Source organism: Hippocampus guttulatus, chromosome 18 (assembly GCF_054856545.1).
Source record: "Hippocampus guttulatus isolate MCC_2025c chromosome 18, RoL_Hgut_1.0, whole genome shotgun sequence".
In the NCBI taxonomy this organism is placed as follows: Eukaryota; Metazoa; Chordata; class Actinopteri; order Syngnathiformes; family Syngnathidae; genus Hippocampus; species Hippocampus guttulatus.
Genome location: NC_141278.1, coordinates 5,419,157 through 5,437,498, shown reverse-complemented (window position 1 = coordinate 5,437,498; position 18,342 = coordinate 5,419,157). Strand labels below are relative to the sequence as shown.

The window sequence follows — 18,342 nt, the reverse complement described above, 5'->3', positions numbered from 1 at the left end:
AAAATTCGACCCGGGAATAGTCGGCCGTAACGTGCCATATACTAACAGTATACTGTATCGGTTCATACGTGTCAGATTTTTTTGTGCAATATGTTGTCATTAAAATTCCCAGTGAACTGAGGCTGGCCTTATAAGACACCACAGAGAAAATTAACATTCACTTTCCAAAAAAAATCTTAGCTTGATTTTCTCGTTTGTTGTCTGCAACGAGTAGGAAAAAGTCTAATAACAGATTGATTTTCATTTCTACAAAGAAATAATACAGCAAGGGACACAAATGGAAAAATGGCTCGTGTATTTATTTTGGATTCCCGCAGGTTTCACTGAAAGCATTTTTCCTACTACCGGGAGATGGCGACAACGCGGCGCCTGAAGACGATGTAAAAGATAAATGGGCTGTTACTTTGCGTGCGCTTTTCTACCTCGGGTACTTTACGCCGTTCAGTCATTCACACCTACTGATGTCGCAACAGCACCAGGAGCAACTGGGGATTCAGTATCTTGCTCAAGGACACTTCGACATAATCGTAAGGGCCGGGTATCTAACCAACAACCTGTGGGTTGGGAAACGACCACTCAGCCATGCCGCCAGTCTTGTATTACCAGGTTGCCGAACTTTATGGCATGTGGCTCACTTTCATTTTTGTGGCGTGAAATTTAAGCAACAATTTTTACGGTAAACCAAAACAGTCATCATCATGTGTGTAAAAAGCAAAAAGCCATTGTGAGAAAGGGGGCAACATACGACAAACATTTGCTCGTGTGCTCACTTAGTTGAGAAAAATGCCACGCAGTCGATCGCCATCTTGCCGCACCTGTGCTCTGCACTTGACGAATTCCCTCGTGTACACCTGACTCCAATTGACCTGCATGCATGACGTCACATCCGCCATACAATAAGTATGCTGAGACATCACATTCAAGTGTACAAGTTTGAGTCTCCCAATTATCTTGTTCATTTGAACTAAGATTAATTCATACTTAAACATCATCTGAATTGTGTTATTCATATGGTATCGTCTGCATGGGCAATGCACAACCGAAAGAGAGGAAACACTGCCTTCTAGAGGCTGTAGAGGTACTGCAGCTGACAATTTTACAGTATAGTATTGTACTGGTACCACAGGGTGTGTCATTTCATTTTTAGATATGCTAATTTCTAATGGTCTAAAGTAGTTATTGATGTCATCACATTAACGTATCCCTGCAAATATACACTAATCCAAATCATAGGAATTTATTTGGATGCCAAGGCTGTAATATGCAATGAGAAAGCGACATGAAAGGATGCATATGTGCAAGAAAAGACATCACACATTGGCATGAACAGCGTGAACATTTAAGCTTAAAATGTAAATGTGATGATGAGGAGCAACAAGGGGGTCAAGAAAACATGATCGCGCTTCCGTCCAAGATGGATGTTGAAGTCAATGACGACAAGGTGATCAATGTCACCAAACTTCTGACAACACAAGTGACACTAAATTTTGTGTCAACATGAAAGCACTTAAGTCAATGAGTAGTGTGTTTTGGAACATTGGACATGCTTTATTTCAGAACTTTTCACAATTTATTTAAACATCTCACATATACAAAATAGGTACAATAGACTTTGCGATGTCATTCTTGAGAGAGATAGGCCGCCGAAAATGCATTCAGAATTGGATGAGAATGGGATGTCAGTATGAAATCTGGATGTGTGATTTGAAGGGTAAAGCTTGAACAAAACCCCAAAACAAACTAAAATTTCAAGACAAACAAACAAAAAAAAAACCCATGAAACAAATACTGGACATCAGGTTAAGGGGTATTCCACCTGCTTAAAGTGGGAGCCTATCAGAGGACTAATGCAAGACTCCTAAAAGATCAATACAAAATAATACAGATAAGAGTGGTTTTGTCCACAGCTGCAGCTTAGCACCATTGATCTCTGCTTCAAGTTACCAAACACCTTCTGATATCAGACAACGCTTGAAGCATTAGAAGCCCAAACATCTCTGTTGTGGACCCGGGTTTAACACATGCATGAGGTAGTTTAAACCTTATTTTCATGGAAATTGTGGTTTTAAACCTCCTCTTTGGAAGATATACAAAGACCACAAAGTGATGCTTACTTTCAGCGTTTTTATTACACTTCTTTTATTTTTTACAAAAGGATGACATGATGTCCCACAACAAGGTGTTTTCCCGCGTTCCTTTGGGTTGCTGTATTAATTTGCATTGCACAATCGCTCCGTTCAGTCCGTTCAGTCCTCTCCGATAGTTGCCCATCTTAAGCAAGTGGTTGCGCAGTGAGAAATCAGCATTAAAATAAAAAAAAAAACACAGAAAGAAGGGCAGAGATTTTGGTTTTTTTTTTCCGTTCTTTCTCTCTTTTGGGGTGTTAATTTATCATGAGTCTATTTATTTGAAACAGACTGGGCCAATGTCCAAACCAAACTCCTGATCAGCTCCACCAATGTCCATAGGTGCAATGTCGAGGATGGGCAGGCGAGATGGTTTATTTGTTCTGTACTCAATCACTGTCTTGCTCCACTCACCAGTGTGTCTCTGCGGGGGGAGAGAACCAAGATCAGAATGGTGCTGATCAAGACACATGGCTCAGACGAGCTTATCATCATTAATGAACGAAATAATTACAACTAAAATTGAAAAAACATTTTCGTGAATGAAATAAAATAAAAACAAGAGTCCATAAAAGAAACAAAAACTGAAGCTACATTTTACATTAATAAAACAAACTAAAGCTAGCTATAAGAGCAAAAATGCGTTTCATCTTTGGCAATTTATATCGTACATGAGCTTTTGGGGTTCATTTTAAATGTATTTACTTGGGTTGTACTGCAAAAAGGTCACACAGTGGTTTGGGAATTGTACTTAGTCGCCTTTTTTCTTTTAAATTTTGCACTTGACAAAAATACGCCATATACAAAAAACTAAAGCTAATACTAAAACTAATTAAATGTAGCAAATTGACTCTAAAAAACAAATAAAAAACTAAAATCAATCTAAAAAACAATAAAGAAAAATCCGAATCGAAATGACCCTGGGGTCATATTGTAGCGAAAACTTGCATTGACTCTACCAGTCGCTCTGGATAACAATGGCGGAAAAAAAAGAGCTACTCACAGTGCAACCGTCCTCCATCACAGAGAAGGTGAAACGGCTGTTGCCCTCAGCCCTCAGCTCCACATCGTTGGAGCCGGCAAGCACCACAGCCTTGTTCAGGCTGCCGCTCTCAGCATCCATGTAGGCAACGCTGTTCCTGCAGTGGTAGGTGATGTTCTGGCTAGCCTGGTTGGACAGCAGGCGCATGAAGGCCAGCTGGGTGGCCATGCTCTGAGAGCTGATGGTCTCGTCATTGTAGGTGAACTGTAAAAAAAAATAAAATAAAGCGCATTTGTTCTGAAGTTCTGAAAACCAGGTGATGGGTTTTGACTCTTTGCAGCAACTCACCTCAGTTCCGCCATTGATGGTCTCTCCAAACCAGACGTGCTTCTTGTTCTCTGTGCTTCTGAACCAGTTCTTCTTGGCAATGCTCTCGGGCTGGGCATGGATGCAAGTCTCGCGGGTGGCGAAGTCGCAGAAGACCCTGATGGCGTCATTGATGCAACCCTGGTTGGGGTCGATCCAGTAGAATCCTGCGCAGCCCAAAGGTTTGCGATTGGTTTCACGGCATGATTTCATGTCGGCTAGCATTTCTCAAAGATGTCCCACTTACCGCTGGTCCATTCGGGGTGGCCGAGCTTGATGTCGCGGCATGTGCGGGCAGGGTTCTTCCTGGATCCCTCAGGTGTGAGCAGGTTCTCAATCTGAGTGTTGAGGGACTTGATGGTGGCGTCAACTTCGTAATCCTTGGCTCTCATGGCGGGCTGGTCAGCTCTGTACTCATCGTATCCAGACAGATCGTAGCTACCACCAGCAGCGCCGGGAGGTCCAGGCAGACCGGGAGGTCCAGGGGGACCCTAATAGAGATGAGGGAGAGCTTTGATATGCATCTGAACAATATAACAGAGCTCATCTGCGTATGGAAAGTATTAAGTGTACTTACAACAGGGCCGATGTGTCCAGGGGCTCCACGAGCACCGGCAGCACCAATAGTACCATGGGCACCAGCTCTACCATCCTTACCAGGAGGTCCGTGGGGTCCGGCGGGACCCTGAAAAAGGAGGAAAACATCTTGGTCAGATCTAGATTCAAAGCAAATCCACTCTGCATGTTCATAAGTATAGTCCATCCATCTTGGGTGCAACCCATTACATCGCACTCTCGAACCTGCCCAACAATCGATGGTTACAATGGATGCCACGCGAAATGATCAACATTTCACTTACTCTGGGTCCAGCGGGTCCATTAGCACCAGCAGCTCCGGTGTCACCAGGGGCACCCTGAAGGGAAACGGAGAGATGCCTTTAAGTGACATTGTCCGGCAACATATCTGCATGCAAATGTTTTAGTGCTGTCAGAAATAATCCATCGTCCTGATATAAGGACAATGTTTTGTTTTTTTCTTCTTCTTCTTCTGTATCATGGTGGCAGGCTTCACTCACAGAAGGTCCTGGCATTCCCTGGAGACCAGGGTGTCCACGAAGACCCTTCATTCCCATCTCTCCCTTGTCTCCACCAACTCCCTTCTCGCCACGGACTCCAGCGGGTCCCTAGAATACATACAAGCGCATAAATGGCACCGTGTCGTTTGAACAGGACATGGCGTTAACCGTGATAGTATGATGATGGTAGCTACTAGATGGTAGCTCTACTTACAGCGGCACCTCTAGCTCCAGCGGCTCCGGCGGGTCCAGAAGGTCCGGTAAAGCCCTGCGGTATTGACATCCAGTCAATATATATTTGTCAAAAATAAATGTTGGGTGCCGTTTGTAATGTGGAAGCCTAGCTGCGGTAACATACAGAGTCTCCACGGTTTCCAGGTCTTCCAACAGCTCCGCTGGGGCCAGCAGGTCCGGGGGCACCAGCAACTCCCGAAACACCAGCGGGACCGGGGTCACCACGGTCTCCCTAAGCGCGGCAGGAGTGGGCAGGTGATGATCAAAATGGAAAAGATGTATATTTTTTCCCTGTGCATTGTCTTTTTAGACATAAGTTTGGTTGGATACCTTGACTCCAGCAACACCAGGACGACCAGGAGGTCCATCGTTACCAGTGTTACCCTGTAAAGCAATGTCAAGTTTAAAACTCAAGACCTTGTACTTTCTCAACACTTCGTCACGTGTTTTTTTTTTTTTTTTATCATTTCAGGATAAGATGGTGTCAGAACTGGATGATGGTACCTCACGTCCAGCTTCTCCTTGAGGTCCGGTCATACCAGGCATACCAATGTTGCCAGCGGGGCCGCGGGCACCAGCGGGACCAGCAGGTCCGAGTCTACCGGGCTCTCCCTAGGATGTAACCAAGTCAATCATGAATAATGGTGGGAACATTTTTTTCCCCCCAAACGCTATCATTTCCGTTACAGTAATGTGCTTGTGGCGGGAGTCGCAGATGAAGAAAAAAAAAAAAACTCTAGATCATAATGTTAACTGCATTGCTTGACTACTTGTCCTCTGTATGTTCTTGTAATGACATCTATGGTCATCAGAAAATGGCAATACTCACGACAGCACCGGGACCACCGGGGCTACCACGATCGCCTCTAGCGCCAGGAAGACCAACAAATCCTTGAAGACCAAGAGGTCCAGAAGTTCCAGGAGCACCAGGAGCACCCTAAGCCCAAGCACAGCATCATGAAATGAACGAAACGACGACTACTAGCCGAGTTAAATGTGCGCGCATGTGGCTCGGGCAACTCCAACTTACAGCAGGTCCAGACTCTCCAGAAGGTCCCTTCTCTCCAGCGGGGCCAGAAGGTCCAACCATACCCTGCTCTCCAGCGGGGCCAGCGGGACCAACGTCTCCACGCATACCGCGGGGACCATCTTTACCAGCGGGACCGGCGGGGCCAGCGGGTCCGACAATACCCTGAGAGGAGGAGAACATGTGAAATTTGGGTATCTACATTTTGGGGCTCTCAACGACCCCGAACGAACATAAAATGCACTTACAGCAGGTCCAGCGGGGCCAATTCTGCCAGCGGCTCCAGGGAAACCAGTCAGACCCTATCATGCAAAAATAACATCAATTATACGGCCATAGTCGGGAAAAAAAAAAAAAGTCCAAATGGCAAATTTGACTGCACTGACTCATTCAAGATGCAAAGTTTCAGTCACTAATACATTGAATTTACTGGAAATAGTACTGTGCAGACAAGGTCCGGTTGAATTGTTTTAACAAAAATGATCCGGTGTGGACTTTTGTGGTGCATGCAAAGAAACGTATTGATTGTTCTTATTATTCTGTAAATGACTACTCCTTGGCATTAATTGCAAATATATTTGTGTTCATCTATGCATGCCAGCAATGTACAGTAGAGTGAAAGGCAAAGAAAAATGAAATGCCCTCCCCCGAGAGAGCACACGACACAATTAACCGGCACTATATGTATCCACCTGTCGCCGTTTATACAACAGAATAAGTCACGGCTTCCTGTGAGTAAATCTGCTTTGAGATCATCTTTAATTCACTCATCATTTTTGTCAGGTTGGTGTTGCGTGAGATTTTTCTCATGTAAAACTGGCACCGTGGCTCACTAAAACGGAAGCTGCCATTTAAAAAAAAAAAGCAGCTTTTCAAGCACGTTTGTTTAGGCAGGCTTCATTACTCTATGTCAAGCGCTTTGTGATGATCAACTTACTTACTTCGATACTTGTGAGTGTAATAAGTGCCAAGGAAGAGATGCTGGGTTTTCAATGCTCACCTGAGGGCCATTGTCTCCACGGGCGCCAGTAGCTCCAGCAGGGCCAGAAGGACCCTGAAAGGCAGGTAAACGGTCAGATTAAATTTCACACGAGTGTCAACCAAAAATTCCCAATCATAACAGTCATTTATAATTCACGAGAGTGTGTGCTATGACCTGAAATGACAAAGCAACATGCATTGGTCCAGACTGAATGTTCTACTCACAGCAGGTCCAGACTGTCCAGCGGGTCCAGCAGGGCCGGCGGGGCCAGTATCTCCCTTTCCTCCGGCAGGTCCACGCTCTCCTCTTGCTCCGCTCTGTCCATTAGCGCCCTGTAGGGTGAAGCAATGACAGGAATTGGCTATAGTGTCTAATTCCGTTCTGTATGGCCTCAGTGTTTATCACGAATAATGTATTGGAGACGTGAGGATGTTAGCTTACAGGAGGTCCAGCGAATCCAGGGGCTCCAGCGGGTCCAACCTCTCCACGCTCACCCTATGTTGAATGGAAAGATACTCTCTCTTAGCAAAATAATGCAGAGATCATCTTTCACCATAAACATTGGGATTGGTATTTATCTCAACTTACAGGGGCACCACGGACTCCAGCAGGTCCAGAAGGTCCGAAAGATCCACTCTCACCCTACAAAAAGACAAATTATGAAGAGCATACCGCATCATCTACGAGTACATGTGTGAGGTGATACACCGTGATATCGAGAACAAATATGTTGTTTGGTCTCTTCCTGATGTCGTGAACGGAAGCTGATGTGAGTGCTACTTCTTGGCTTGCGATTGATGCCAGGTCATGCTGGGATGTATACAGATATGTGATTGAGAATGAGCCTTATTTTTAGTTGGAATTGAAAATCCCCACCGAGTGGGGTTGAATATTAACTCATTCAGTACCAGCCAATTCCAGACCAAGTCTGAAAAGACGTTTAAAAACGTCTTTGGGAGTGAATGAGTTAAGGACAAGGGAGAGTGGCGAAAGACCTAAGACTTTCCTCTCATCTTTTGTTCTATACTTGCCTTGTCACCATTGGCTCCTGTGGGACCAGGGGGGCCACCAGCTCCGGGGAGACCCTAGAAGTCAATCAGAGAAGATGCGTAAGAGCACGGCTCTGCTTTGGAAACGTTAAGGAAGGTCTACGCTTTGAGAGGGAAGAGACTGAGGATCGGATCAGCACATACACGGGCACCATCTCTTCCAGCGTTGCCGTCGGGTCCGGCGTGTCCAAGCTCTCCCTATACGAGAAAAAGAAGAGAAAAAAAAGTGAGCGTTTATGTAAGCCCCACGACCGAAAATGCCACGGATGATACACGTGAATAGATTTGTCATGACTTTTGGCGCAGACCTTCTCTCCCTTGACTCCGGCGGGGCCAGCAGCTCCACGCTCTCCGGGCATGCCGCTAGCTCCTTGATGTCCAGGAGCACCGACAACTCCAGCAACACCAGGCTCTCCCTGGAAGTGGATCGGAAAAGTTTGGGTTCATTTTTGATGTGAAGCGCAAATGGCATGGACTGTTTTATTTTGAAGGAGTCCTGTTAGCACACTCTAGTAGAAACTCCATTGAGGGTCACGTCCCACCCTCGGCCAAACAGGTTCTCAACGGCAAACGTCTTACCTTTGAACCATCAGCACCAGGAGCTCCAGTGGCTCCGCGGGCTCCCATGGGTCCCTGAGGTCCGGCAGATCCGGCAGCACCGGGGTTACCGCGCTCGCCCTGTTGGATCACACAGAGTCTATCAGTGGAAAGTCGAGTAGTAATATGGAGAAGGCATCCGAAACAAGGGTCATTATCAAATGAGTGTAATCTGGAAAACCAAGTTCATACCTTGACACCAGCGGGTCCAGCGACTCCCTGGTCTCCTGGGACACCCTGTTAGGGGCACGTGTTGTGTTAGCTTGGTATGCATTAAATGCACACACCGTAGCATCATTCGATGTGCGTTTCGGACGGGTACTTACTCTGTCTCCGGGCTTGCCAACCTCTCCAGCAGCACCAGCGGGTCCAGGCAGACCCTGAGATAGTGTAAAAACACTTGAGTATGACAAAACATACTGTATGTAGGCTGAATTGGTTGCAATTCATGAATGTCTGGCTGCATGCTAGGGTACTTATGAAAGCATCCAATCATCACTTAACATTGAAGTCAAAGCAGAATGTAATGAATTTTGTAACTACAAATGACTCAACCAATGCTCTCCAACCTGTGTGCTGTGAGAGATCATCAGGTGTGGCATGGGAATTTATCCGGTTTTACGTAATTGGTTTGGAAATGATTTACTAGAACTGTTATCTATGGTCATATCTTTCTATGCCAGTGACATATAGTGACAGGCTGATCAATTCAGTGCTCTTCCATTTAAAGGCAGAAATTAACCTTGTATTCACTTTTTGAAGTCAACTGAAGTGAATTGGGTTTTTTTTTTCCCTCCCAATGTAAAAATATGTGCTGTTCTAAGTTATGGGTAGCAAACAATGGGATTCAGACCTGGAAACCAGGAGATCCAGCAGGTCCCTGCTCTCCCTTCTCACCAGAACCGCCCTATAATAGGAAAGAGGAACGCAAGGTTAATATAACATGATAACATAACTCAATAAATTATGCCTTGAAATTGTGAAATGGCACACAGATACTTACAGAAACTCCCATGGGGCCAGTGGCGCCATTGTTACCATCGGGGCCAGGAGGTCCCTACACACATAGACGGTGACATGATTACAACAACAGACTACTGAGTACGTGCTCAATCATATTGTATCATATTATTCTCATGAAGTCGTTGTGAGTCATGTGACTTACTCTCAGACCAGTGGCTCCAGTAGCTCCCTTCTCTCCGGGTTTGCCAGGCTCACCCTAGAGAACATTCGATTCAACAAGTTAGGATACACTTGCTTCTTCTCTCCTATTAGTCCAAATAGTTAGTGGTCTTGCTTCTACTTACAGCGGGTCCCTTGGGTCCAGGGAAGCCAATGTTTCCAGGCTGGCCTCTAGGTCCAGTTGGGCCGGGAGGACCGGTGCGACCATCTTGTCCAGCAGGACCCTACAGCAGGAAATGGTAACGATTAGCATGACCAGAGCATGGAAGCTTTTTTTTTTTTTTTTTTTTGGTACTTTTTATTCTGTGTAGGTGGTTACTTACAGAAGGTCCCTCCTTTCCTTGGGGTCCAGAGCTTCCGGGGCTTCCGTGGAGACCCTGTTAAAAACGCGCAGTTCTGGTTAAAGGTGTGGCTGTTATTTAACCAGGATTTTTGTTCCTAACACAATACCGATAACATGCATCACAATGTCTGTATGCTAGAGCTCATTTTTTTGCTAGGCTGAAGTGATGCTGATGGAGGAATTAAAGAAACAATACCCACCCTGGCACCAGCGGGACCAGGCTCACCACCACGGCCAGCATCTCCAGGAGCTCCACGAGCTCCAGCGGAGCCGGTGGCTCCACGAGCACCAGGCATACCCTACGTGACATCGACCGTGAGGTGAAAAACCAGGAGCAACACAAGAGGAGTGGCATACCCACGTGTAAGGCTTTTACTTACAAGTGGGCCAACTCTTCCCTCAGTACCGGGCATTCCACGGCTTCCGGGAGCGCCCTAGAGGAGACACACAAGGGCTGTCAGGTGATCCCCAAAGCAAGACGGCATCTGATACGACCATCACCGCCATCCACTCACTCTGGATCCACGGCTACCAGCGGGGCCAGCGGCTCCAATCTCGCCAGTAGGTCCTCGTTTGCCCTCCTCACCGTGAGGTCCGGGGGCTCCTTGAGGTCCAGAGCTACCCTGCAGAAGGCAGCAAACGGAGGACAAAACAATTAACCAATTGTCAACAAAAAAAAAAAAAAAAGGAAAAGAGTAAAACACGAGTGGGGTGTCTTCAAAACTTACAGGCTCACCCTTGGCACCAACATCTCCCTTCACACCCTGAACACCGGGATCTCCCTAAAACAGGTGCAGCAAAAATAAAACACAATTTATAACGGATGAAGCGATGCAACTTTTTGCTCTTGCGTGATTGTGTGAATGTGAACTTACAGCCAGGCCTCTGGGACCAGCGGCACCCTGAGGTCCCTGAGGTCCAGGTCCTCCTCTGGGTCCAGGGAATCCAGGAGCTCCAGCAACACCAGCAGCACCCTAAAAAGGACAGCCACTTGAGTACCACTGAGCAACCGTTTAGGTAGGATTCCATGTGTCAATGTGTGATTAAGATAGCATAGATTATTGAAACACTTACAGTGGCTCCCTTGGCTCCGTTCAGGCCATTAGCACCAGGGTTACCCTAAGAAAGAACATAAATCACCAATACGTAAACAACACAAAAACAAGAAAACAATTCACACTCAATTTCAACCACAGGCTAACACAAGCGATCTTTATGAGTTATTTCTAAAGGAGTTATTAATCACAAAAAAACAAAAAAAAAAAACAAATGGTGAGCAACAGTAGTTTACTTACAACGGGACCAACGGGGCCAACGGCTCCATTGGGACCGGGCTCTCCTCTAGCTCCCTGAGGTCCAGAGGGACCAGTAGCACCAACGGCGCCAACCTCTCCCTGCGAATGACGGAAAACATGCCATCAATGCACAGAGCTTCTCTTATCTGCGCTTCGGAAAGGCTTCAAGTTTGTTATGCAAGACTTGAGAAGGAGCTGCGTGAACAATTGCACAGAGAGTACAATCAATAACAACGCAGAAGATGAAGAAGTCAGAGTGCTCATTAAACAGATGTTCAATTCTAAAGGGAGAATACGGGAGGGAGCATGTGACATCGAGACCTACCTTGGGTCCAGGGCCACCGGGGAATCCTGGGGCACCAGCAGCACCAGCGGGTCCCTGTGGAGAGCAACAGCGGGCCGAGTCAGAAGATATCGCTTCATATCTAATGTATGATGGGCACCGTTTTGGGTCGTGTGGCCAACAGCTTTAGCCCGAGACGGTACTTACAGCAGCACCAGCTGGTCCAGTGTTGCCATCAGCACCACGAGCACCAACAGGGCCAGCAGGGCCGGCGCGACCTCTCTCGCCAGCCATACCGCGAGGTCCCTGGATGGAGGGAAAAGAAACCAGACCGTGTTCATTCACGCAATGTTCTGCTCATTGGGTAGAAGGAGGAAAGGAAGAAACACTTACAACAAGTCCGGGTCTTCCAGCAGTTCCGTGTGCGCCAGCCTCACCCTAGATTATGAAGGAGAAAGTGTCATGTCTGCAATATGGAAGAACGAAGAATCACCTTCATATTTATTGTCTGTTCACCCCTTGCTTACCTTGACTCCGGCGGCACCAGGCTCTCCCTTGCGTCCATCCAAGCCATTGTAACCCTGAAACACGGAAAAAGGTCATTCTAGGTGATATCGCAGAAAAGATAAGTCAAATGTTGGCCGTGAAGATTTGGAGTAATCAAAAGGGAAATGAATGGTGTTGTTTTATACGTCCTGAGATTGAGGGGGTCATTTAGTTTAGCTTAAATGTTTTGCTAAGTAAGTATAAATACAGTTTAAAAAAAATTTGAATTATAATGTAATGTAGCTTCAGATATACCTGAGCAAATATTTTTCCTTCTGAAAATCTTTTTTTTTTCCCGAAAGTTATCTTTTGGTGGATCCAAACAACAACAACAACAACAAAAATCCACTTTTCTATGATTTGGGTCTCCCCTTTGACGCCATTTTTGTTCAGACTGCCTCAAACAAAGTGGAAGACTTACTCTGTGTCCCTTCATTCCGGGAAGTCCAGGGGTTCCGGGGAATCCACGAGCACCCTGTCGTTCAAAACAAAAGACAATGTTAGAGACAAATTGCTATTTGCTCCATTAAGTGTAAGTATTGTAGTCAAGCCAGAGGCTTACCTGAGGGCCGGGGGCACCTCTGTCTCCGGGCTTGCCAGGTCTGCCGTTGTTACCCTGAAAGTGGAAAAGTGGCTCCATTCAATCCCAAGAGAACAACAACGAAAAAAAAAGAAAAAAAGAGCACTTTGGATCTGTGTTGACACCATTGTTTACTTACGTCCTCTCCAGATTTGCCAGGAGGTCCGGGTGGGCCACGGGCACCGACGGGACCCTTTGATGTAAAACCAGAATGTTTGTCACCAAAGTTCTCCTACACATATTTGAATTTCGAGAGTATTTTCAAGGATGAGCTTACAGTCTGTCCAGGCTCGCCGGGCTCACCGGGGTGTCCGGTGTGTCCCTGAGGTCCCTGTTAAGACGAATACGAAGTACGGCCTTCAGTCGTGATCATGCCAGCGGCGCGAGTGTGACACCGGATTGCGATCTGAGTCCGAACCGAAACTTACAGGGGGTCCAGGGGGTCCGGGAGGTCCTCTGTTGCCCATCATACCCTAAGGGGGGAAAAACAATGATGTGTGATATGTTAAAAAAAAATAAAATCATGGAATGCTTTGGAACCTCAACAAAATGTGGTCATGCATGTTAAGTCCAATGGTGTGTTTCTGAAATGTGACTCTGGTGCAGTCACAAGTGTGTGACAAGGGACGGGCTCTCACCATGGGTGAAACTGGATCGGGAGGCTTAGAGTACTGAGCAGCAAAGTTCTGCAAAAGACAAAAAAAAAAGCGTCCATTATTTGCAAAATAAAAACAACATCTCGATGAAGTCAGTGGATGCAAATAAGCCAATGGGGGCAAAATGTTGATGGGTAGAACGTTGTCACGGCTCGGGCAAAAGGGATTTACACGTGAGTCAAATTCATGCCGATTTAAGAGGGAGTTGATGTCACCAGACTCAAGGAGTACGGTACCACAATTGTGACACACAGTTGACCTCTGATCACGTCAATATGCTTTTCAGGTGCACTGTTCAAAGCATATGCGTCACTCTCTATGCGAGGACACACATGCGCGTCGCAGTCAATACAATGTCAGTGAATGCTTTGGCGGTTGCGCGACTTTTTAATCATCAAAAAAAAAAAAAAAAAGAAAAGGGGGGGGACTTACTCCACCGAGTCCAGGGGGTCCAGGGGGGCCAGCGGGGCCGGGAAGTCCGGGTTTTCCATCTTTTCCATCAGGTCCCTGGGGACCCTACACAACAGAGACACGTGGCCATGAGCTGATATGTCAAACTTCCTTTTTGGTCTTATTCTCACTGGTTCCCATTCAACATATCGCAAAATACCGCAAAAATAATGCTCAAAATCGTTCTGAGCTGAATGAAGTGACTGCATTACAAAAACGATAGCGTAGCTCCCATGTTGACGTGGGGCAAAATGGGATGTGGCCTAACAAGGTTAGAAGGTCAAACCATGTCAACAGATGGTCTACGTCCAACATTCCTCATTACAAAAAAAAAAATATATATATATATATATATATATATATATACAGTATATATGCGACAATGTGACATGAAACACTGTGAAATACGATTCAATTGCCATTTCAGCTTACCCTGTCACCTCGAGGTCCTTTGTCTCCTCGGGGGCCCTGCGGCAGGAAAATAAGCGAGTCAGCTTAAAAACACAGACCAGATGTCTTGCCATTGAACTGCTTCAAAGCGGCCGCCCTCAATAAAGTACTAGATGCAGAGCGGGTCCACTACAGTAATGAAACGCGCATGTCAACAAACTTGACCTTAGAGACGCGGGACAAGAAAGTTAGGACACATTTTCAGTGACAGGGACATAACAAACGTTGCCCTTTGAGTGCCTTTATGCTTAAACTCTCTTGCTCTGGTGTGCCATTGTGTCAGGTGTTAAACCACACATATGACAAACATTATGTGCTCACCTTCACACCCCAGATGGAAAAGAAGATACACAGATGTAACTTTCATCTTTCACTAAGTTGATGAACGTCTTTATAAAGCGCCGTCCTCTCTGCTTTGCTTGCAAAAGCGGAGAGGTTTGAGGCCTTTGTGTAGATATGCGCTAAAGTCTCATTCGGGCAATGCGCGGGGGGGTAGTTGAGCAACGGCGGACTGAGCAAATGCTCGGCACTACGAGCATAATGTCCGCATAAAAAGTGTTTTGAGATGAGAGCGAGGCGTGTAGCAGACAGTCACATTTCAAATGGCGCTGCTACAGCCGGATACAATTTAAAGTTTGGGCAATCTCAATGGCGAGTCGGGACGTGGGAATGCAGAATCCCTCGGACTGGGCTGGAGATTCAAATTCAAAATGCTAAAACGGTGTCGTTGATTGATTGAAATATCTGAGATCAGACATCTTTGCTCAATGTAATCATTGGCTGAAGTGACGAGGAGGCAAAGGAAGGCCGCTGCCCCTCGCAGCAGCTCTTAGAAAGGATCCTTTGTGCCACGCAGACCCCTGAGGGTGCCTGGTGGTTGAAGCTTTCCTTGACACAGTCTTCAGCCAGTCAGACCCTCACCTACCCGAGGACATGAAGGCAAGAATAACTCTGCCGAGGGGGCACAATTTTATAAATCCAAAAACTGTGGTTGAGATTGCTCAAATCGCACAGGACCCGACGAGAGGAAAGCTTTAGCTGGGCTAAGGACGTGTTTTTTTTTGGGGGGGGGGGCAAAAACAACAACAAGGTAACAAACACTCTGTTCACATCCGTGTTGTTTTCATATGTTCATGTTGGCGTGCATGCGTGTACTAACCAAGACTGCATCGTTGGACAGATGACAGATGAAGCGGAGGCAGAGGGAGAGGAGGAACGTGGGGGTCGGGGGGGGGGGGGAGAAAAGGGAATACACCGTTAGAACAGAAGCAACACAATAGCAAAACAAAACACCCGCATTGCTAGCTAAAAAAAAAAATCGTATCGTAAAATCATATCGGTTACATCTCGATTACAATGCCCCCGTATGCACAATTGTGTTGTAAGGCCGAACAAATGTGACTACTTCTTGGAGGGTTTTTTTTTGCTAGACGTGTGCTTGGAGTTCTATAAGCTGACATTGGTCACAGCCCACTTGAAATGTCAATCAAAGCATTCCGGGCTGCTGTTAAGCCTGGGAAGGCTCACAGGCTTGGACAGGTATGCCTTTAGGGACAAGTCAAGCCAGTCATCGCAAACAAGCTAAACAACATCAATTGCAGTGTGTTGTAACTCGAATGCATGATATAAGTGAATGTACTTTCTACTTTGTTAGTCAAATGTGTGTTCGCAAACAGACTGATGGGATTCTTCAAAGTTGTCAAATGAATTTGGGTTATCTAATTGTCATGTCTCACAGTGCTACAACGTGCATCGGCGCGAATGGGACACCGGGAGCATCTGTGAATGTGGAGCAGCAAGTCCCGCTTGACTTGGGGTTGCGCAGGACCTCCCTATGAACTCTAAAGCGGCGTGTCCAATCTGAACCACAAGGTGGCGCATACAGGCACGCCGAGTGACGAGAGAATGTTCATCTCAACCTTTTAAGGTATTTCAAAGACTGAAAGGTTTCTGTTGAAGAAGCACAAATCATGCACAGTATGAATGACATTCGTTTGCAGTTGAGTAACACACGATTCAATTTGTAGTTTCGATTGGATTCTAGTAGAAATGTTGGGGAAATATAATGTATATGTGATCAATTAAAATAAAACGTATGCATCATGTAATACTGGTCAGTCTAATTTTAGGTTTTCATTGACTGCTCTCAAGTTAGTCTCAATCAAATTGGGTTCCCGGTGCAGTTCACACTACTGGCCACACGGGGGCGCCCTTGTATTTTTCCTACAATTAATCGTCACCCTTGGATGTCTGGATGGAACATTAAGTACAACGCCCCAAATATGTTCTTCCCTTAACCTGAGGAGAAAAACGTTTGAATGAATTCTAAAAAGGACTAAAAGCGTTCACGACTACTTTCGACATCTCATTCAAAAGCCAAACTTTTCTTTTTTCTCTCTCTCAGCAGTGCAACTACTCCTATGATAATTATTGTATCCTTGGAAAAACAAAAACACGAAAAAACAAAACCAAAACCAAGATTCCTCTGCATGAACTCAGCAGCAACGATCTGAGCTGTCTGTCTTGACGTTGAAGTAAGTTCCAAAACAAAAGCCAAAAAAAATCCTCAAGCAGCGTAGGTGGAAGGAAATATCCAGGAGAGAAAAGAGCAGATATGATAAAACTTACATTGACATGTTGCTAGGTATGAAGTTACTGCAAGCAGCAACAGAATCCGGGTATCCACAAAGCTGAGCATGTCTAAATAGACATGCAGACTCCTTGTGCTGCGGTGCCCCTCTTTTTAAACCACCTTCAAGCAGGCATACAGTTGAGGTGACGCGAGTAACTCCAAACTTAGCAGAAGCCTGCAGCCGTGATGCTAGAATAATAAAGTTCTATCAGGCCTATTTATACGGCAGGAGGGTCCCGGGTCTGCGTGTCAAAAGTCAGCCCACCGGCCAATGAGAGACGAGAAACCCAATCTGACTCCCATCCCTCTCTCCCTGGCCTAGTCATGTGGTCCTGCATCTCCCAGCCTCCTCTCCGCCGCCACTGGAGCACGTTTGGCCCCCCCCAAAAAAAACAAAAAAAAAGAAGAAGAAAAAAAATCCGGCCCGTGATGACGAGTGCATCGATTTAATTAGATCCATTCTTTTTGAGGACGTGGACAGCGTGGACGTTTAAAAGGGGATAGGGAGTTCCACACGCTTCTCTCTCCTCTGCGCGGCTCGAGGAGATCGGACGCTCAACTTTGACCGCGCGCTCGCGCGTAAAAAGTCCCCAGCGTGCGCAACGGCAAATTAACTCGCGTTTGGATTTAGAAAACCGTGGACGAAACACCTTTGAATTGGAATTTAACTTCAATGCCCTAAACCTGTTTTTCCTCAGTCTTCCTTCCAGCTTGATGTCACATTCGTGCAAATTCTTTCTTCTCCGTTTCCATGTGTGGACCATGTGTTTGATGCATCTTACCAACGATCCACGTCACAAGCAAAAGCCCAATAATGGAATGTACATAAAATAAAAGCAGCTTTACACTAAAGTCTCTCTCTCTCTCAACTCTCTTGCTTTCTCTGCAGCTCACCTGTCCACATGACCAGACATGCCGTCAACTCACAACAGCCATACGGTCTTTCAGCATAAGCATTCTGCCAAAGAGCTTCTATCGGCAAATGCATGCATACGTACATACAGACAGAAAACACCATTTGGTTCAATACAGTGCTGACTGCTTCATTATGAATGTACTCAATGCACTTGGGATGATCAGTCAAGAGGCGTTGAAGGGGATTATGATGGCTCTCCTGTACGGACAAAAGTGCACTTTCCTCCCCACAACCCTTCTGTGCAACCGGTGAACACTCCCAAATTCACTTCCCTCAGTCAAAGGACAGAGATGTGCGTAGAGAAAAGAGGCAGGAGGAGGGGCGAGCGAGATGAAATGTGTTTTAAAGATGGCCGAGCTCCCAGTCAGTGCTGAGTTACATTCTCATGTTTGCTTGAAGCGGCTCGGGGGTGGGGGGAGAACCAGACGCAGAGGAGCAACGAAGTCGCTGAAGCTCCACATCATCAGCCTTGAACTTGTCACGTTCATGAAAAACTCAGGAAAAATTGAAGCTGAAAGGGACAACATAATTCCGGATGACCCCTCACACATACACAAGTGAGGTAGAGGG

General features: G+C 46.1%; 1 protein-coding gene across 1 annotated transcript; it reads right to left on the bottom strand.

The window, feature by feature from the left end:
• Window positions 1-2,110: 2,110 nt before the first annotated feature.
• col1a2 (collagen, type I, alpha 2) lies at window positions 2,111-17,058 on the bottom strand. Its single transcript, XM_086136513.1, has 49 exons — window positions 16,853-17,058; window positions 14,207-14,268; window positions 13,757-13,840; window positions 13,307-13,354; window positions 13,097-13,141; window positions 12,946-12,999; window positions 12,808-12,861; window positions 12,651-12,704; window positions 12,510-12,563; window positions 12,070-12,123; window positions 11,936-11,980; window positions 11,750-11,848; window positions 11,585-11,638; window positions 11,260-11,358; window positions 11,039-11,083; window positions 10,840-10,938; window positions 10,693-10,746; window positions 10,480-10,587; window positions 10,345-10,398; window positions 10,165-10,263; window positions 9,945-9,998; window positions 9,747-9,845; window positions 9,605-9,658; window positions 9,443-9,496; window positions 9,293-9,346; window positions 8,766-8,819; window positions 8,632-8,676; window positions 8,422-8,520; window positions 8,151-8,258; window positions 7,987-8,040; window positions 7,825-7,878; window positions 7,382-7,435; window positions 7,235-7,288; window positions 7,018-7,125; window positions 6,812-6,865; window positions 6,060-6,113; window positions 5,815-5,976; window positions 5,614-5,721; window positions 5,289-5,396; window positions 5,115-5,168; window positions 4,909-5,016; window positions 4,765-4,818; window positions 4,551-4,658; window positions 4,335-4,388; window positions 4,052-4,159; window positions 3,722-3,965; window positions 3,457-3,641; window positions 3,130-3,372; window positions 2,111-2,550 (listed from the first exon to the last, which is right to left on the bottom strand). Exons 1-49 carry the CDS (start codon window positions 16,920-16,922, stop codon window positions 2,404-2,406), a joined length of 4,071 nt encoding a protein of 1,356 aa, XP_085992639.1. The 5' UTR covers window positions 16,923-17,058; the 3' UTR covers window positions 2,111-2,403.
• Window positions 17,059-18,342: the final 1,284 nt, after the last annotated feature.